General features: G+C 35.6%; 3 protein-coding genes across 3 annotated transcripts; 2 read left to right on the forward strand and 1 right to left on the reverse strand.

Moving 5' to 3' along the window:
- The first annotated feature begins 265 nt into the window (after nt 1–265).
- Nucleotides 266–1,766, forward strand: LOC111795343 (uncharacterized). The gene is made up of 2 exons (XM_023677698.2): nt 266–502; nt 747–1,766. The coding sequence occupies exons 1-2, from the start codon at nt 409–411 to the stop codon at nt 1,538–1,540; spliced, it is 888 nt and encodes a 295-aa protein (XP_023533466.2). The 5' UTR covers nt 266–408; the 3' UTR covers nt 1,541–1,766.
- Nucleotides 1,767–11,150: 9,384 nt separating this feature from the next.
- LOC111795256 (uncharacterized) lies at nt 11,151–12,636 on the forward strand. The gene is made up of 2 exons (XM_023677563.2): nt 11,151–11,474; nt 11,958–12,636. Exons 1-2 carry the CDS (start codon nt 11,375–11,377, stop codon nt 12,419–12,421), a joined length of 564 nt encoding a protein of 187 aa, XP_023533331.2. The 5' UTR covers nt 11,151–11,374; the 3' UTR covers nt 12,422–12,636.
- A 747-nt stretch (nt 12,637–13,383) lies between these two features.
- LOC111795255 (5-methyltetrahydropteroyltriglutamate--homocysteine methyltransferase 1) lies at nt 13,384–18,454 on the reverse strand. The gene is made up of 12 exons (XM_023677562.2): nt 18,103–18,454; nt 16,835–17,188; nt 16,638–16,725; nt 16,368–16,495; nt 15,888–16,279; nt 15,623–15,786; nt 15,327–15,407; nt 15,061–15,227; nt 14,865–14,970; nt 14,514–14,764; nt 14,235–14,436; nt 13,384–14,043 (listed from the first exon to the last, which is right to left on the reverse strand). The coding sequence occupies exons 1-12, from the start codon at nt 18,279–18,281 to the stop codon at nt 13,678–13,680; spliced, it is 2,478 nt and encodes an 825-aa protein (XP_023533330.2). The 5' UTR covers nt 18,282–18,454; the 3' UTR covers nt 13,384–13,677.
- Nucleotides 18,455–19,386: the final 932 nt, after the last annotated feature.

The following is a 19,386-nucleotide window of genomic DNA, read 5'->3' on the forward strand; positions in this document are numbered from 1 at the left end:
AAAAAGAATCTTCGCTTTACCAATGGACAAAGTGACCAAAACAACACATCTCTTAACCCTCTTGCATCAAACAATCGCCATGTCCGAAGCACAAAGAACGCTTCAAGCGAAGGAATTACTAATCCCAAAGAAATTCCTATTTGGGATCGCAACTTCATAGGAGGCGGATTTCAGAAGCAGATTTCGAATGAAGATCAAAACAACCGTCATGGCCGAAGCACAAAGAAAGCTTCAAGCAAAGGAATTACTAATCCCGAAGAAATTCCTAGGTTTTCAAAAACAGTTTTGAATCAAGATCTCCATTCAATATAAAGACTACCACGAAGACATCGAAAGAAATCGTCATCAAGAGAAGTTAGAGCAAAGAGAAATTAGAATTACTGGAAAGGAAAATCGAACGCAACGTCGATGGATTCTTCGTCCAAAAGCTTTCAAGATATTGAGCCTCAAATCAATTGGCAACATTATCCCGAGTCTCATGTTCTTACCGCCACCCTCAAAGGTTTGACATTTTCCCCTTCTTTTCATTTATTTGAACTTAATTATATCAGATCAAATAGCTTAAAAATAAAATAGAAATTAAATTAAATCCCTAAAAACACAAACAATTTTTAATTTAGGAATGATCATGTGTTTATAAACAAAGAATACTCTCATCAAAGTCATGAAAGCTCAGGTGACATCATACCATTGTGTAGAGTGTGTTCGTCTAATCCTTACCATTGAATTTGGGAGCTTTTCGTCAGATTTCACGAGGAACGATATGAAAGTTCAGGTGACATCCACCGGCAAGTTGAGGATCTCCGGCGAACGGAGGCTCACCAGCGGCAAGTGGCTCCGATTCCTCAAGGAAATCGATATCCCAGAAGATGCTGATACTAACAAGATCTCTGCCAAGTTGGAGAAAGGCATCCTCTACGTGACGCAGCCCAGAAACACCTCCGCCGTCTCTTCCAAGAACCCACCGGCTCAGCCACCGAAGCCCAAGGCGGAATCCCAACCGCCGCCCACCGCCGCAAAGCCAACTGATCGACCAAATACCCCAAAGAGCCAAAACGAGAGACCTCAATCACAGGCAAATGGGAAACAAAGCCCCACTCCTTTAAAGCCACATGAGGCGGCCGGAGCGCCAGCAAGTACCCAAAAATCCGGCGAGAAGCCCACCGCGGGAGGCGGAGAGCCGGTTCAAGATTTAGGTGCGAAGGGCAGAACAGAGGAAGAAACAGAGGAAGAAACAGAGGAAGAAACAGAGGAAGAAACAGAGGAGAAGGCAAAAGCACATACAAAGAAGAAATTGCAGAAGAGAGTAGAAGGGGAAGGAACGGGGAAGGAAGAAATTGGGTCAAAAATGGGGGAGAAGGGGAAGGAAGGGGGCAGCCATGGTAGGGGGGAGAAGGGGAAGGAAGGGGGCGGCCATGGTAGGGGGGAGAAGGAAGGTGAATGGGTGAGAAGAGGAGAATGGTTGAGGACAAATATGGTGAATTTGGCTCTTGGGGCTGCTGTGTTTGTGGTTGCTTACTTCAATCTTTACAAACAATGATAATATGGAGGAAGGGCGATGAAGAAGAAGAAGCTATGAATCAACATCTAGTTTATGAGTCAACAATGGAACCAAATTCGTTGCCCCGGACTCGGGCCCCGACAATAAAATTACTATATTTACGACCACCACTTATTCATCTATTCCCGGAACTGCTTTACCTTTACAGTCGGTAAAAGAAAGTTTAAAGCTCTGAGTATAGTGTTTTTTAAATTATTTTCAAAAAGTTTAAAATATTTTTTTTAAAAAAAACTAAGAATATCAAATTAAAGCTAAAACGAAGAAGGTACGGCATGTGATGATGTGGCGGCAAAATTGACATCATGGACCAATCGAATTCAAAACAAGATACCATGATGTGGTGACAAAATTGACATCATGACCATCGACAACATTGATGACTAATAGAACTATAACATTTATAATTTTGGTAGAGTTAGAAATGGTGGAGTTTTCGAAAATTATTTGAATTATAAAATTATTTCAATTACATTTATAAAAGTTTTAAAAAATATTTGAATTATAAAATTATTTCAATTGTAAAAATTTGAGTCAGCTTTCTCATGAAATTATTTCAATTACATTTTTTAATTGCTCAATTATTTTCATTAACATTTTAAAAAAAAATGAATTTAAAATGTTTTTAATATTTATTTAAAATAATATTATATATTTAAATGAAGCATGTGGTCTATAGTTTTTCATGATAAATTTAAAAGTACATCTGTAAACTTTTTTTTAAAAACCTCCATTGTTGCTAGTTACAAAGCTCCCAATTTTATTTTTTTTAAAAGCTTGCTGCTATTTACGAAGCTTCCAATTTTATTTGTTATTTATCTTATTTTTAGACAGAAGTCGTGAGAAAATTGTAAATCTATTACTTTAGAGAGTTGTGTGTTTCTATAAAATTTGAGACAATTGTACCGATTTGATCCTGAGTCGTGGAAAAGATTGAGTTTGCTCTTGAACTCGTAAAAAGAGCGGTGTAGCGGTTGGTCTCTGATCCGAGGAAAGAGTCAAGAAACATTTATTCAAATTTCCAAGCAGGCTCTGATCCGAGAAAACTCGTAAAAAGAGCGGTGTAGCGGTTGGGCTCTGATTCGAGGAAAAAGTCAAGAAATGTTTATTCAAATTTCCAAGAGGGCTCTGATTCGAGGAAAGAGTGCAGAAAGGTTTATTCAAATTACAAGGAGGCGCCGAGTGGAGTAGGTCGAGTTTGACCAAACCACTCTAAAAATAGGGTGTTATATTGTCGGATCATTTTCCTATTTAAATTTAGTATTAAGTTTTATTGTTATTAGAAAAATTTAATCATTCAAACCCTATATACCACTAGGGTTGACATATGATCCAACAATGAATATCAAAGCAGGTTGTTCTTATTGATTTTTTTTATATAAACTTTATTTTTAGAGCTTATGGCAAATCTACCTGTTAAAAACGGTTTTTGTGAAGGACAATCAACTTCTAGACCTCCTTATTTTGATGGAACTAATTATACGTCTTGGAAAGCTAGAATGAAAATTTATTTGCAATCGATTAATTATCAATTATGGTCAAATATTAGTAAAGGCCCTTATATTCCAATAAAAATGAGCTTAAAATGGAGGCTGAATTTGATGAGCATGATATGAAAAAAAATGTTCTTTTAATGTCGTCTTTATTGTGCCCTAAGTAACGATGAATTTAATAGAGTATCTATATGTTCTTCAGCATATGAATTTGGAAAACTCTTGAAATAACTCAGGAGGGAATAAATCAAGTTAAAAGAAACAAACATTAGCATGTTAGTTCATAATTATGAACTATTTAAAATTGATGCAAATGAATCTATATAGGTGATATGTTTACTAGATTTAATAATATTCTAAATGCTTTTAAAAATCTTGTAAAAGTATATTCTACTACAAAAAATGTCAGGAAAATTCGTAGGTCTCTATCTAAAAGTGGGAAGCAAAAGTGACGCAATTCAAGAAGCAAAGGATCTTACAAAGTTTCCTTTGGATGAACTTATTGGTTCTCTCATGACGCATGAGATTACCAAGAAGGAGCGCATGGAAGAGGAGGAGGGCATAGAAGAGGAATCCAGAAAGAAGAAAAGTATAGCCCTAAAGTCCATCACATTGGAAGTTGACTTCGACGATGAGGAAGCCCTTGATGAAGATGATGTTGCCTAGTTCACACGTAAGTATAAAAATTTCATCAAAAGAAAGAAACAATTTAGGAAACATTTCACCAACCAAAAAAGGTAAGAAGAGCAAACATGATGAGATAATATGTTATGAATGTAAAAAGTCGATATGTTATGAATGTAAAAAGTCGGGTCATATAAGACCAGATTGTCCCCTCCTCAAATTAGATAAAATAATTGAAGCTGGTAACCCTTGGATAAAAGAGGATTATGCTATATTAATGAATGTTCTTACTCTTCAAATTTTAAAACAATATTTGTTAAAGCATCTCCCGTTATCCTAAGCCTAACACATGCAAATTTGTATCTCAATATGATAAATCTAGATTTGTATCTATATGTTATTATTGTGGTGTTGAAGGTCATATTAGACCTCATTGATTTCGATTGAAAAATTCTCAAAATATGGAAGAAAATTTTCTCAAAATATAAAATTTAAAAATGTTTTAAGAAATAATTTTTCTATTGAAAATAGAATACATAAACCTAGTTCAAGAAATAAATTCCTGCATGACGTTGTTTGTTTGTTTCTCGTGTGATAAGTTTTTTAGTATGAATGCAAACATGATTTCTAAATTTGTGAAACCTAACTTGTTATGACCCAAACAAGTATGGGTACCAAAAAGTCAATTTTGAATATCTTTGCTGATAGGTTTATTTGAAAGCCTAAAAAAATAAGTGGTATTTGAAACAGTGGTTGCTCAAGACACATGACGGGAAACCAATCCGAATTTGTGAATCTTTCCAAGAAGGATGGTGGCTTAGTAACTTTTGGCGACAAAAAGAATACTATAGATAATGACTCTGTTACTCTCATTGAAAATGTACTTTTAGTTGAGGGTTTAAAGCATGACTTACTTACTATCAGTCAATTATGGGATAAAGGTTTTAGAGTTATATTTGATAAAAATAGTTGCATAATTGAAAATGTTGGTGATAGAAAAGTGTTGTTTGTTGGAAATAGAGATAATAATGTGTACATTATTGATTTAAATGATTGTCCTACAAATGATAAATGTCTTTCGGCTTTGCATCATAATTCTTGGTTATGGCATAGAAGATTAGGACATGCTTAGTATGCATTTGATTTCAAATATCTCAACAAATTCATTAGTTAGAGGCCTTCCTAACTTTAAATTTGAAAAAGATAAAATATGTGATGGTTGTCAAATGGGTGAGCAAACCAAGTCCTCTTCCAAATTTAAAAATGTGATTTCTACTGCTAGACCTCTTCAACTATTACATATGAACTTATTTGGCCCTCCTAAAATTTTCCGAGATTTACTTGGATTTTGATGATAAAAATGATGTTTTGAACAGATTTGCTAGGTTTGTAAAACTAGTCCAAAATGAAAAAGTTTTTTTAATTACTAAAATTAGTAGTGACCATGCGGTAGAATTCGATAGTGTAGCATTTGAAAATTTGTGTGAAGATAATGTTTTTATCATAACTTCTCCTCTCCAAGGACTCCTCAACAAAAACGGTGTGGTTGAAAGAAAAAATCGTACCTTACAAGAATTTGCTAGATGAAGGTTAAATGAATATGATTTACCTAAATATTTTTGGGCGGAAGCTGTTAATATCGCCTGTTATGTTTCAAATAGAGTTTTAATTAGACCCTATTTAGATAAAACTCGAACTTTGGCCTAATAAAATTCCAGATATTGAGTATTTCGAAGTTTTTGGTTGCAAATGTTTTATTTTGAACAACAAAGAAAAGCTGGGAAAATTTAATTCTAAGACGGATATTGCTATTTTTCTGGGTTATTCATCTACTAGAAAACTTGTAAGTTTTCAACAAGATAACTTTAGTTATAGAAGAATCTATGCGTGTGTTATTTGATGAATCTTGTAATGATATTTCTAATGAGTCTATTTGTAGTGATGATTTAGAAAGAAATTTTGATAATTTACCTTTCTATGATAGAGGAAAGGAAACTCTTTCAAGTAAAGAAGGAGTGAGCTTAAATGAAATGAAGGAGAAGGTTGTTCAGTGCCAAAAGTATGGAGGTATGCCTCGTCTCATCCCAAGGACTTGATTATTGGTGATCCCGAACAAGGTGTGAAAACTCGTTCTTCTATTAATTTATTTAATAATCTTGCTCTTGTTTCTCAAATTGAACCAAAAAGTATTAAGGATGCCGAAAGTGATGAGTTTTGGATTTTAGCTATGCAAGAACAACTAAATCAATTTGAAAGGAACAAAGTTTGGGAATTAGTTCATAGACTCTCCAATATTTCCATTATTGGAACCAAATAGATTTTTAAATGGGAATATCATTCGAAATAAGCTAGACTTCTTGTAGTTCAAGGTTATGGTCAGGAGGAAGGTATAGACTATGAAGAAACTTTTGCACCCATGGCTAGATTAGAAGCTATTAGAATATTACTTACATTTGCTTCTTACCAAAATTTTATATTATATCAAATGGATGTGAAAATGCATTCTTAAATGTTTATATTATGGAGGAAGTTGATGTAAAACGACCTCCTGTATTTGAAAATTTTGATTTTACACATCATGTTTATAAGTTGAAAAAAGCTCTTTATGGCTTAAAACAAGCTCCAAAAACTTGATACGATAGACTTAGTAATTTTTTTATTGAGAATGATTTCAAAATGGATAAACTCGACACTACTCTCTTTATTAAAAATTGAAGAAAATAGATGTGGATGATATTATATTTGGTTCTACTCATCCTTCTTTATGTGGATAATTTTCTAAATGTATGCATAATGAGTTTGAGAGGAGTAAGATGGGAGAGATCACTACCTTTTTGGACTTCAAATCAAACAAGTGAAAGATGGTATCTGTAACGACCCAGATAAAAAAAGAAAAAAAAAAAAAAAGAAAAAATAATAATAATTAAAAAATAATAATAATAAATGATCCTCTCTCTCCCTCCCCCAAATATCTCCCCCAACATCTCCTACAACTGCAAAATGATAGGAAGGGAAAAGATAGAAAAGTTATCCGTAAGTTAGATCTCCTTATCTTTTATCTTTGCAAGAGATAGACAAGTTATCTTAGATCTTTTTTTCAATTATTTAGATTTTTGGATATCTTATGGAAAATCAAAATTGATTGAAAATAGCTTTCTCAATTACATCTAAATTGGATCATCATTTAGGAAAGATGAGAAAATCATAATTGACTGATGGAAACTTAGAATAGATTCAAAATGACTTCTTTGATTGGATAGTCAAGAAAACATAATAGATTGAAAATGGCTTCCGTTGGTGATAATAGTTTTTAGAAAAGGAAAGAAAACAGACTAGAATGAAAATATTAGGAAAAAGAGAAAACAGAATTGATTGAAAATTGATTTATAATTGCACAGTCATTTGTAGGAAAGAAAAAAAAAAATAGAGGAGAAAGAGAAACAAAGTGGTACATTAGAGAGAATAAAAAATGGAAGAGATGAGAAATTATTATTATTTGTACTAGAGAATATAATATTCTAACAAACCATAGTTGGATGGAATGATTCAAGCCGCCTGAAATAATTTAACTTATTTTCAATCTAAGTTTTACTGTCCAACAAAAATTTAGAAACAATGAAAACGTGGAATTCGATTTTTACTGAGACCGTTTTAGAGCCGTATTTCACATTGTTAGTTGGATTATTAATTAAAATGTGAAATACTAACAAAAGGTGACAAACGGTGGGATATGAAGCGAACTCCAGCAACCTTTGGAGCAGCTCTCGAGTAATGGGAGCTTAGGTTAATTAAATTAGGGAATACTTTGACTAAGGCCAACCATGTGAGTGACCTTAATATAGGATAGGCTAAAGATAGTTTGAATTATGATGATGTGTGAGTATAACATTGTGTTGTGATGTCGGTTAAATGTACGCTATTTATGTTTCGATGCATGACGTACATGTTATATTTGATGCACTTAATGGCTTCTATGATGAGTATGATGTATGCATGACAATGTTATTAACATGATGATGTTTTTCATGTTGAACATCCCTTATGATGTTGTTTGTCATATTGCATCATGTCGTTAGATCGACATAGGACACAATCCTGAGAGTATGAAAATGATATTAATGTAAATATCTACGAGCACGTGTTACATAATGTAACCAAGAGATGAGACTAGAGGGTTATGTCAGAAGAGATGTATAATTGGACTTAGAGGGACCTCATGCATATTGTATGTTCTTAAGCATAGGGCTACTTCCCCTAGAGATGATGAGTGCGGACGCGCACAGTATGATGAGCGCGTCGCTACAGATTAGCTTGACCAGAGGGTCTAGGGGGTGTGCAAGCGCCCTAGGGATTCACACTCGCGCGTGTGAGTCATGTGTAGAGAAGTACTGCGCATCCAATTTGTCCGAGACTGGAGGCCACCCTTAAGATGATTAGAGATAGGTCCATAATTCATGATTGCATGTATTTGCATTAGCATGGCCCCTATAGTGGGGTCACTTACTGAGTATTTCTCGAAATACTCAGGCCGTGTGCCATATTGTTTTTCAGGTAAAGGCAAGGCTCCCATGTACAGTTGACGGTGGCATCGTGATCAGAGACTATGGCGCGTGCATAGGATAGTTGCATATTTAAAATTCCTAGACTTTGTTAGAATAGGGTGCTTGCATTTCATTATTTAAATTATTTAATTTGTAATTGTTTTTATCTTATTTTGAACTCTAGTATGATGTTTGAAACACGTAAGTCCGGCGGTGTTTTCTAATATTTTAACGTATTCTGAAGGTTTAAATTTTTTCGATAATAAAGATGAGCATTTCTTAGAGTTATAATAATAATATGAATTATTAATAGAGATGAGCATGAGACGTTAGTGGCGACTCTAGATATGTGGAAATTTAGGGTTGTTACAGTATCTTCCTAAATCAAAGAAATACACCAAGGATTTACTCAAAAGGTTCACCTTCAATGAAGGTAAGATTGCAAAACTTCAATGAGCACATCTACCAAACTTGACAAGGATGAAAAAGGTAAATGTGTAGATATGAAATCTTATCGAATTATGATTGGATCTTTACTTTACTTGACTGCTAGTAGACCTGAGATTATGTTTAGTGTATGTCTTTGTGCTAGGTTTCAATCTTGTCCTAAAGAATCTCATTTACATGCAGAATATTTAAATATTTGCTTGGGACTATTAATTTAGGATTGTGGTAAAATGTTGAGTTTAAATGGGTTGTCAACTTCTCCCTACCCAAGGTTATATACTGTAAGCCGTTGTTATTTCTCTCTTGCTTGCTTATATAACGTCTCTTTCAAAAATCTCTCTCTGCCCTCGCTTTCTAAAACCTTCTCTTAAAACCGAGGCCAGAGGCTCGAGCATACGTCACTTGGCTGTAGGCGACGCAAGAATGAATTGGCTTAGCTCACTTGTCGTTGGAAAGTGAGTGCCACACAATCGCAAGTCCGCTGCGGATATTCTGATGCGGATTTTGAGGGAAGTTTACTTGATCGTAAAAGTACTAGTGGAACTTGTCAATTTCTTGGTAGTTCATTAGTTTCTTGGTTTAGTAAAAAGCAAAATTCGGTTGCCTTATCTGCGGAAGCGAAATATATTGTGATTGTTAGTTGTTCTGCTCAAATTTTTTGGATAAAACAAACTCTTTGTGATTTTGGATTAAAATTTGATAGTGTGCCTATATTTTGTGATAACACCCGTGCTATTAATTTAACCAAAAATCATGTTCCTCATTCTAGAACTAAACAGATTGACATTGACTTCATTTTATTAGAGAGCAGGTGCAAAATAGACATATTATTCTTGATTTTGTAAACTCTAATAATCAATTAGCATATATTTTTACTAAATGAAGAAATTTTTTACAAAAATAGGCTTGAGCTTGGTATTAATCCGTGTGATATATCTTGAATTTTATAATCTTATTTAAAGGCATGTTCTTAGGGGAGCATGTCATTCTTTTATTATTTTTTATGGTTCTTTTTAATGATTACAAATGGGAGAAAATTAGGAAAAATATGTTCTTATATTATATATATTATTTTCGGTGGTATTCACATTTTAGTGGTCCACAGTTCAGGATTGAGTGGCCGTATCAATTTCTATTTTTAAGACTTGATCACTATTTAAACTCTCCCCTAACTCTCACCTCTTCATATTTTACAATACACAGAACATATAACACAATGTACAACTTCTACCTCTTCATATTTTACAACACACAGAACATAGAACACAATACCCTCTTCCATACTTTCCTCGATCTAAACTTTCTTTTTAAAAGCCTCATTGTTCCTCTCTCCAAAGCTTTCAATTTTATTTCTTGTTTATCTTTATTCAGATGTATATTGTATTGTGAGGAAAATTGTAAATCTGTTTCTATAAAATTTACCGGTTTGATCCCGAGCCGTGGAAAGTATTGAGTTTGCTCTTGAACTCGTAAAAAGAGCGGTGTAGCGGTTGGGTTGTAAATCTACTATTTCAGAGAGTTGTGTTTCTATAAAATTTCAAACAATTGTACCGGTTTGATCTTGAGCCGTGGAAAGGATTGAGTTTGTTCTTGAACTCGTAAAAAGAGCGGTGTAGCGGTTGGGTTGTAAATCTACTATTTCAGAGAGTTGTGTTTCTATAAAATTTCAAACAATTGTACCGGTTTGATCCTGAGCCGTGGAAAGGATTGAGTTTGTTCTTGAACTCGTAAAAAGGGCGGTGTAGCAGTTGGACACTGATCCGAGGAAAGAGTCGAGAAAGATTTATTCAAATTCCCAACCACTCTAAAAGTAGGGTGTTATATTTTCTAACCCTTTTATGGTGTTATATTTTCTATCCCTTTTCCTATTTAAATTCTAAATTATTATTAAGTTTTATTGCATGGTATTAAGTTTGATTGAATTAAGTTTTATTGCATGGTATTAAGTTTGATTGAATTAAGTTTTATTGCATGGTATTAAGTTTGATTGTTATTAGAAAAATTTAATCATGGTTGAAACGCTATTCACCCATCAGGGTTGCCATATCGATCCAACACAGCTTGTTGTATTAGAGTGGTTCATCGTCAAAAGAACATTGAATTTTTTTTATAAGAATAGGGGTGAAATCGAAACGAAAAAATTCTAAAAGAACTATAATCAAAATAGACGAGACCTATCGAATTACAATAACTTGAATCAAAGCTCAGATTACATTATCAAGTGTGTTTAAGGGAGAAAAGAAATCTCCATGAACGAGAGAAGTGTAGAAGAAAGAAACAAAAAGAATCTTCGCTTTACCAATGGACAAAGTGACCAAAACAACACATCTCTTAACCCTCTTGCATCAAACAACCGCCATGGCCGAAGCACAAAGAAAGCTTCAAACAAAGGAATTACTAATCCCAAAGAAATTCCTATGTGCGATCGCAACTTCAGAGGAGGCGGATTTCGCAAACTTTAGAGGAGGCGGATTTCAGAAGCAGATTTCGAATCAAAAGATCGAACCAACTGTCATGGCCAAAGCACAAAGAGAAAGCTTCAAGCGAAGGAATTACTAATCCCGAAGAAATTCCTAGATTTTCAAAAACAGGTTTCGAATCAAGATCTCCATTCGATATAAAGAATGCCTCGAAGACATCGAAAGAAATAGTCATCAAGAGAAGTTAGAGCGAAGAGAAATTAGAATTACCGGAAAGAAAAATCGAACGCAATGCTGATGGATTCTTCGTCCAAAAGCTATCGGGATTTTGAGCCTCTAATCGATTGCCTTCATCATCCCGAGTCTCATCTTCTTCTCGTCCACCTCTTAGGTTTGACATTTTCCCCTTTGAGTTTTGCGAGTTTCAAAATATATTTTCAAAATAAAATCATTAATTATCTGTTAGTATTATTATTATTAACCACAACCATAAATTTTTTAAATTGAGTTTGTCAATTATTTAATTTTTTTAATAAAATTAAAATATTAATTCATACTATATATATATATTAATATTTAATAAAAATACACTATTTAATTTTAATATATTTTTAAAAAATAACCTTCCAAATTACTATATATTATTTTTAAGCGTTATTAAAAATAAATTAATATTAAATATATATAATTATATTGTAAACAAATATATATTTTTTAAAATTAATAATAAATTTGAATTTGTTGAATTTAACAAATTTTTGGATGTATCAGATTTTCAGAATACCGTTAGATCAAATAGCTTAAAAATAAAATAGAAATTAAATTAATTTATGAAAATTTGAACTTACCATTGAATTTTCGATCTTTTCTGCAGGTTTTACACGCAACGGTCTGAAAGTTCGGGTGATATTCCCCGACAAGTTGAGGACCTCCGGCGAACGGAGGCTCACCGATCAGGTGACATCCACCGGCAAGTTGAGGATCTACGGCGAACGGAGGCTCACCAGCGGCAAGTGGCTCCGATTCCTCAAGGTAATCAATATCCCAGAAGATGCTGATACTAACAAGATCTCTGCCAAGTTGGTGAAAGGCATCCTCTACGTGACGCAGCCCAGAAAAACCTCCGCCGTCTCTTCCAACAAACCACCGGCTCAGCCACCGAAGCCCACGGCGGAATCCCAACCGCCGCCCACCACCTCCACTGGAGGGCGTGGATGGGTGAGAAGAGAAGAATGGTTGAGGAGAAACATGGTGAATTTGGCTCTAGGGGCTGCTGTTCTTGTGATTGTGTATCTCTGCTGTTTTTGTCATTGTGTATCTCAATCTTACAAAGAATGATCATATGGAGGAAGGGTGATGATGAAGAACAAGAAGCTATGAATCAACATCTAGTTTATGAGCCAACAATGGAACCAAATTCGTTGCCCCGGATTCGGGCACCGACAATAAAATTGCTATAAAGCTGCTACTTCACCTTTACAGTAAGTAAAAGAAAAAGATTAAACCAAAACCTTAAACCTAAGAGATTCATTCGACTTAACTCCTAAGGGAGAGGAAAGACGAAACATTAATTCGACTAAACCTGATTTCACTCTGACTCGAACTTCAACGACATCTTTTTGAGTGTTACATAAACTACGACTCCTAAAATTGGTCTAGGCATATGCCCATTGTCAGTCAAAAGTTCAAACATTCAAATTTCTAGCCTAACATGTGGGTGAGCTAAAAAACACGACTAAATAGTATATTTACGACTACGACTCGAACTTCAACGACGTCTTTTTGAGCATTACGTAAAGTACGACTCCTCAAATTGGTCAAGACATATGCCCATTGTCAGTCAAAAGTATAAACATTCAAGTTTCTAGCCTAACATGTCGGTGAACTAAAAAACACGACTAAATAGTATATTTACGACTACAACTCGAACTTCAACATCTTTTTGAGCATTACGTAAAGTAAGACTCCTCAAGTTAGTTCAAGGCATATATCCGTTGTCAGTCAAAAGTTCAAACATTCAAGTTTCTAGCCTAACATGTCGATGAACGAAAAAACATGACTAAATAGTATGTTTACGACAATGACTCGAACTCCAACGATATCTTTTTGAGCGTTACGTAAAGTACGACTCCTCAAATTGGCCAAGGCATATATCCATTGTCAATCAAAAGTTCAAACGTTCAAGTTTCTAGCCTAACATGTCGGTGAACGAAAAAACACGACTAAATAGTATATTTACGACAACGACTCGAACTTCAACGACATCTTTTTGAGCGTTACGTAAAGTATGACTCCTCAAATTGGCCAACGCATATATCCATTGTCAATCAAAAGTTCAAACGTTCAAGTTTCTAGCCTAACATGTCGGTGAACTAAAAAACATGACTAATAATCTAACCTAACAAAAGAATGGCTTTAATAAACAAAAGCCACAATGGGAGTTTGATTAACATTGCTCATTACTTCCCCAAGAAAATGAAGACATTCCAAGAAAGAGAGCAAGATCACTTCACTAGAACGCCAAAATCTTATTGAAAATTTATGTTTTTTTGTTTCCTAAGGTAAAAAAAAGCTACACAGTATTCTCAAACTTACTAGGCACTGGCTAGTTGTGAGCGAAGGAGCTTAGCAGCATCGACCATGTTGAGGAGGGCAGGCTTGACTTCGGTGTACTTTCGGGTTTTGAGACCGCAATCAGGGTTCACCCAGAGGATGTTGCTTTCGAGAACAGCAAGCATCTTGTTGATCCTGTCAGCAATTTCGTCGGTCGAGGGGATACGGGGTGAATGGATGTCGTAGACTCCAGGTCCGATTCCAGCTCCGTATTTTACTCCCTCGCGGAAGACAGATAGAAGCTTCTCGTCTGACCTGGAATTCTCAATGGTGATCACATCAGCATCCATGTCGATTATCGAATGGATGATGTCGTTGAAGTTCGAGTAGCACATGTGGGTGTGGATCTGCAGTCATCAAACTCATAAAGTTAACTATGTCACTGACAAGACCGTTATACAACTCGACGCAGAAAACACGACACCAAAATATGAACAAGACAATGAATACGACACATCCCAATGCCTAACCAACAGCCAAAGCGAATTTTACGAGAGAGATCATTGATCTAAAAGAAAAGGAGAGAGGAGAAAAGAACCTGGGTGGTATCTTGAACACCACAGTTGGTGATTCGGAACGAATGAACGGCCCAATTCAAGTAGAAATTTTCCTCGGACTTTCGGAGAGGCAAACCCTCTCTCAGTGCTGCCTCGTCAATCTGGATGACAGTAATACCAGCCTTCTCGAGATCCTCAACCTCGTCCTTAATGGCTAAGGCGATTTGGTAGCATGTCTCGAACCTATGAACAACCAGGGGTTATATTGAGTTAACTACTGCAAACTGCCCTTGGTAAAACAGTTCATTCAATTTTACTACCTTGGTTGGTCATTTCTAACAAAAGACCAGTTCAAGATTGTCACTGGACCGGTAAGCATTCCCTTCATAGGTCGCTTCGTCATGCTCTGAGCCATTGTCGACCAAAAGACGGTCATGGGTTTTGGACGACTGACATCACCGTAGATGATAGGTGGCTTAACGCAACGGGATCCGTAGGATTGGACCCAACCATTGACAGTGAAGGCGAAGCCAGACAGTTGCTCTCCAAAGTACTCAACCATATCATTTCTCTGAGACATGAACAGAAATTCAGATGCCACATTTCTTTTACCTGAGACAATATATGGTTCGTTAAAGGTTCTTCAGCGTTCGTTCGCAACAAATGCTTACCTCAGGCTCTCCATGCACCAAGACATCGATACCGAGCTCTTCCTGAAGCTGAACAACTTTATTGATTTCCTCCTTGATGTTGCTGACATAGACTTCCTCAGAGATTCTAAAGGAACAGGATGCAAGAATATTGTAAAATTAATAACACTGTACTTTTTCGAGGACAAACAACAAATCCAAAGACCAAAAGGCATACTTTTTCGCTTTGAATTCGCGTCGTACTCTTCTAAGATCCATAGTTTGAGGGAAGGATCCAATTGTTGTGGTAGGTAGCTTTGGAAGCTTCAACTTCTTCTGCTGAGCATCCAACCTGATGCTTACATTAGTCGCTCGGCGGTGGTCAGAGCTCTTCAGAGCAGCAGCCTAAGCAAGTCAAAACAGAAACCGAATTGAGCATGTGATCTGCAAGAATATAAAGCGATAGTACAAAATGATATTAATACACTTCAGATAAATTCTTACCGCTTTTTGGACAGCCTCATTTGTCACTCTTGGGGACGATTTCCTTGAAGCTTGAGCTGCAGCATTGGCCGAAAAATACGCCTGGAAGAAGTGAACATTATAAGCTTAAATTTTAATATCTTCAGTTCCTACGCAACTACAGATTTCCATGGCACGTCAAATAAACTAAGGTTAAAAGTATTCTCAGTACTCGAGCCAGATGACGCACCTAGCCAAAGGTTACATCGTTTCATTTAAGGTACAACACCCCGTCCCTAAGTTCCCATTGCAAGGTGAAAAGCAGACAAATAAAGTACCTCATCTTTATGTCCAGATAATGCCTTGGCCAAGGCATTAACTTCAACAACTTTCTGCGCGGCAAAAGCAAGCCATGACTTAATTTCATCGTCTAATTTCGTTTCGTTCGCCAAATCAACAGCAGTGTGAAGAAGAGAGCATGAAGTGGAGACGACAATATTTTCTGTCAACGACACAAAAGAACGGCATATATTACCACTGTTTAAAGTTTGAAAATGTATCCACGCAAATGTAAAATGTACTAGCAAGTTAAGAAACAAGCACCTTTCCCAACGACATTTTGTAACGCCTCCAAAGTATTTAGGGAAGCTTGAAGGTCATTTGACCATATGTTTCTTCCATCGACCACTCCAGCAAAGAGATATTTGCCCGAAGGAAATTCGCCTTTGATAAGATCAAGTGTCTGTGTTCCACGAACAAGATCAAATCCATAACCAGAGACACCCTTCAAAGATGTAAGGGTCTTGTATGCCTCAGCCGGAACATCAGCAAAATATGTCTCGATCAGAACATTTAAACCGGATAAGACTGATTCCAGCTCTGAGTAGGCATGAGCAAATGCTTGTAACTGGTGTGCATCAAGATCTTTCACAAGTGTAGGCTCATCAAATTGAATCCATGTGGCACCAGCAGCCTTCAGCTCTGAAACAACTTCTCTGCAGGCACCAATAACAGTTAAGAAGAAGAGAGTGGAACCGAAATAACGTGGGACGGACTTCCAGAAAGAGGCAAAGAAATACTGACTTATAAATGGGAAGAATTTTGTCGACTAGAGAGAGAAGTGAAAAGGATTTCTCAACTCCCTTGGCAGGTTTCGATAGCAACAAGAAGGAAACAGGGCCTACAAGAACTGGGATGGTCTCGACTCCGAGCTGCATAGAAAAGTGGGAGTATAAGGGGAAAAAGGTAATAATTGTTACCCAAATAAAGAAAAAAGGTGCTTGTTAGTTCAAAACAGCATAGCAGTTCCTTTGAAGTGTTTTTCTTTTCAATTTTTTCTATAAGAAAACTTACAGCTTTAGCTTCCTTGTACTCGTTTACTGCTTTGTGAGATGCATAAGTGAATTTATCTTCGGGACTCAGCTCGGGGACAATGTAATGGCTGTAATAAAACACGCACATCATTACATTCCTTGCATCATCGACTAATATAAGTCTTACGGAAAAAGTATCGTAAAAAGGTAGGGAAATGCATATAGGCTTTCACTTACTAGTTGGTGTCAAACCACTTTGTCATTTCCATGGCAGGAACCGAAGCGTTCCCTCTAGCCATGGAGAAGTAGGTGTCAAATCCAATCTCACCACCGTTCCATCCGTATCTTGAAGGAACAGCACCAAGCATAGTTGCAGTGTCGAGCACTTGATCGTAATACGAAAAAGTGTTGCTAGGGATAAACTTAATTCCAGCGTCTGCCATCTGCTTCCAAATAGATGCCCTGAGATCAGTAGCCACTTTCTGCAAGTCATCAGCAGTGCTCTTCCCATCCCAGAAAGACTCCAAGGCAAATTTAAGTTCTCTCTTCGGACCAATACGAGGATAACCAACAACGTGGGATGCCATTGCTCTGTTACATAATAACACGATACAACCCTTAATGAACCGGGAAAAAAACTATAAATCAACCATCTTCTTCAATTACAATTTCATAGATTCCTCTAGTATAAAAGAATAATCCCAGCTCACTAATTTCTAGGCAGTGTTGCGCCATCGAGGCCAACTTCAGGGACTGAAAGAGTTTTCTCTTTTTCTTTTTGATATCCGTGAGCATCCGAACAGAAGCTTGTGCATACCTTGACTATTCTCATAAAACGAATGCTTATTGAACACATTCGATTGTCAAAGTAACTCGAATATTAAATCTTAAGTAGGTGGCCACTATGACTTAAACTAATTCCCTATGAACTCATTATTTATCTAGCCTGACCTTGTGGTTAGAATTTGAAGTGTTTACAATGAAAATTTTCATATGAACAAGAGCCAAACATGTCCAAGTGCAACAAAAAAAGCAAAAGATAAGCATCATTAGTTCAAATCTTATGAAGCTTGTATCAAGGGTGAAACTGAGCAACCAAAACGGAATTAGAGCAAAAAAAGAGAAGAAAAACGCAGCCACCTTATCATGTGTAGCCAAATCAAGGGACAAAAGAAAAAGAACAGGAAGAACATTAAGAACACCAAGAACATTAAGAACATTAAGACACTAAACAAAAAGTTACCAACCCAAAAACCAGATAAAATTGAAAGACAAGAAGTCAGAGCCCTTCATGTTCATCTACTTCCGATCAGCTAAGACAATTTCACAAAACCCCCCACAATTCCATTAGGTCATCTAAAGCTTAAGTCCAAAGATTCAGCTTAAAAATAACCTCCATAATCCATATCCAGATCACAAAACGATAACAAAAACAATCGCAATAGCATCCACAACACAGAAATTGATCATAGAGTAAGAGAAAAGTAAAAGAACAAAAGAAATACCTAACAACAGTGGAAGTAGTGCGAATCGATAAGCGAAGGGAAGGAAGACGGTGGATGGAAGAGACAAGGAGGTATGAAAATGGTGCAATTGTTCCTCTTCTGAGTGCAATACTGGTGGATGAGGAAGAACACGATGATATTCCAAAGGAATCGAGTGATTTCAATGGAAGTAGGGTCATTTATACTCAAATTTCTCTCTTTTTCTCTCTCAAATCCCCACCAAAAATCAACACCCCTTTGATTTTGATCCTCACTTGTTCTTCCTCTCTCTCTCTTACATCACCACCAACCCTGTCGCCAGAATCGAGGCCGGGTTTTACAATCGTTGATTCCAAATTATCCAGACATTCTCACGTTCATATAGCCACTGAATTCTGATTATGTTCTAATAATAATAATAAAAGAAAATTAGTGAAATAATCTCTATATTTTGGGAATTTTATTTCGTTAATGGCTGTTTATCTTAAATTTCAATAATATTCCTTTAAACTTTAAAAAAATTAAATTAAATGCCATTAAATTAAAAAATTAAAAATACACTATGATTGGTTACTGCACGTTTCAAAAATATTCATGAACTTTTAAAAGTATTATTCAAAAGTTTTGAGATAATCTATAGAGTGTCGATAGACTATTTTCGTAAATATATTAATAGTATAACGACTCTTCTATGATATTGTCCACTTTGAGAATGCTTTGTTTTGGGCTACCCAAAAGACCTCATACCAATTAAGAGTGTATTTTTTATTATAAACCCATGACTATTCCCTAAATTAACCGATGTGGGACATTTTCATCTAAGAGGCTCGAAGTTTGAAACTAACTACGATAAATTTATTTTTATCTAAGCTTTCGAAAGTAATAATACAATTAAATAATATATATATATATATATATATATATATATATATATATATATATATATATTAACAATAAATTTAGAACTAAATTTAATTATTTTTAATAATGATTATTAACCTATTTATTACGCTTAGTTTGAAATTATTTAGAAGAACAATAAATTTCATTCCAAAAGAAATATCCATGTCGTGAGTCACGTGGGAGGAACGTGGGGACGTAAGATGAAAAGAACCCCATCGAAAAGTTATCCAATAAGATAGCAATTTATATGTATTATTTTGTCCTATTATAAAAAAATTAACAGTAAATTAATAGACTAACTTTAAAGCTTATTTTATTTTATTGCTCGGACGCGAGAGCGGTACCAAATCGAAGGGAAAGACTCTTTCTTTATTTAATGAAACTTTCTAGCTGGTGTCGTGA

The sequence above is a fragment of the Cucurbita pepo genome, chromosome 18 (assembly GCF_057944985.1).
Source record: "Cucurbita pepo subsp. pepo isolate OVF chromosome 18, ASM5794498v1, whole genome shotgun sequence".
NCBI lineage: Eukaryota > Viridiplantae > Streptophyta > Magnoliopsida > Cucurbitales > Cucurbitaceae > Cucurbita > Cucurbita pepo.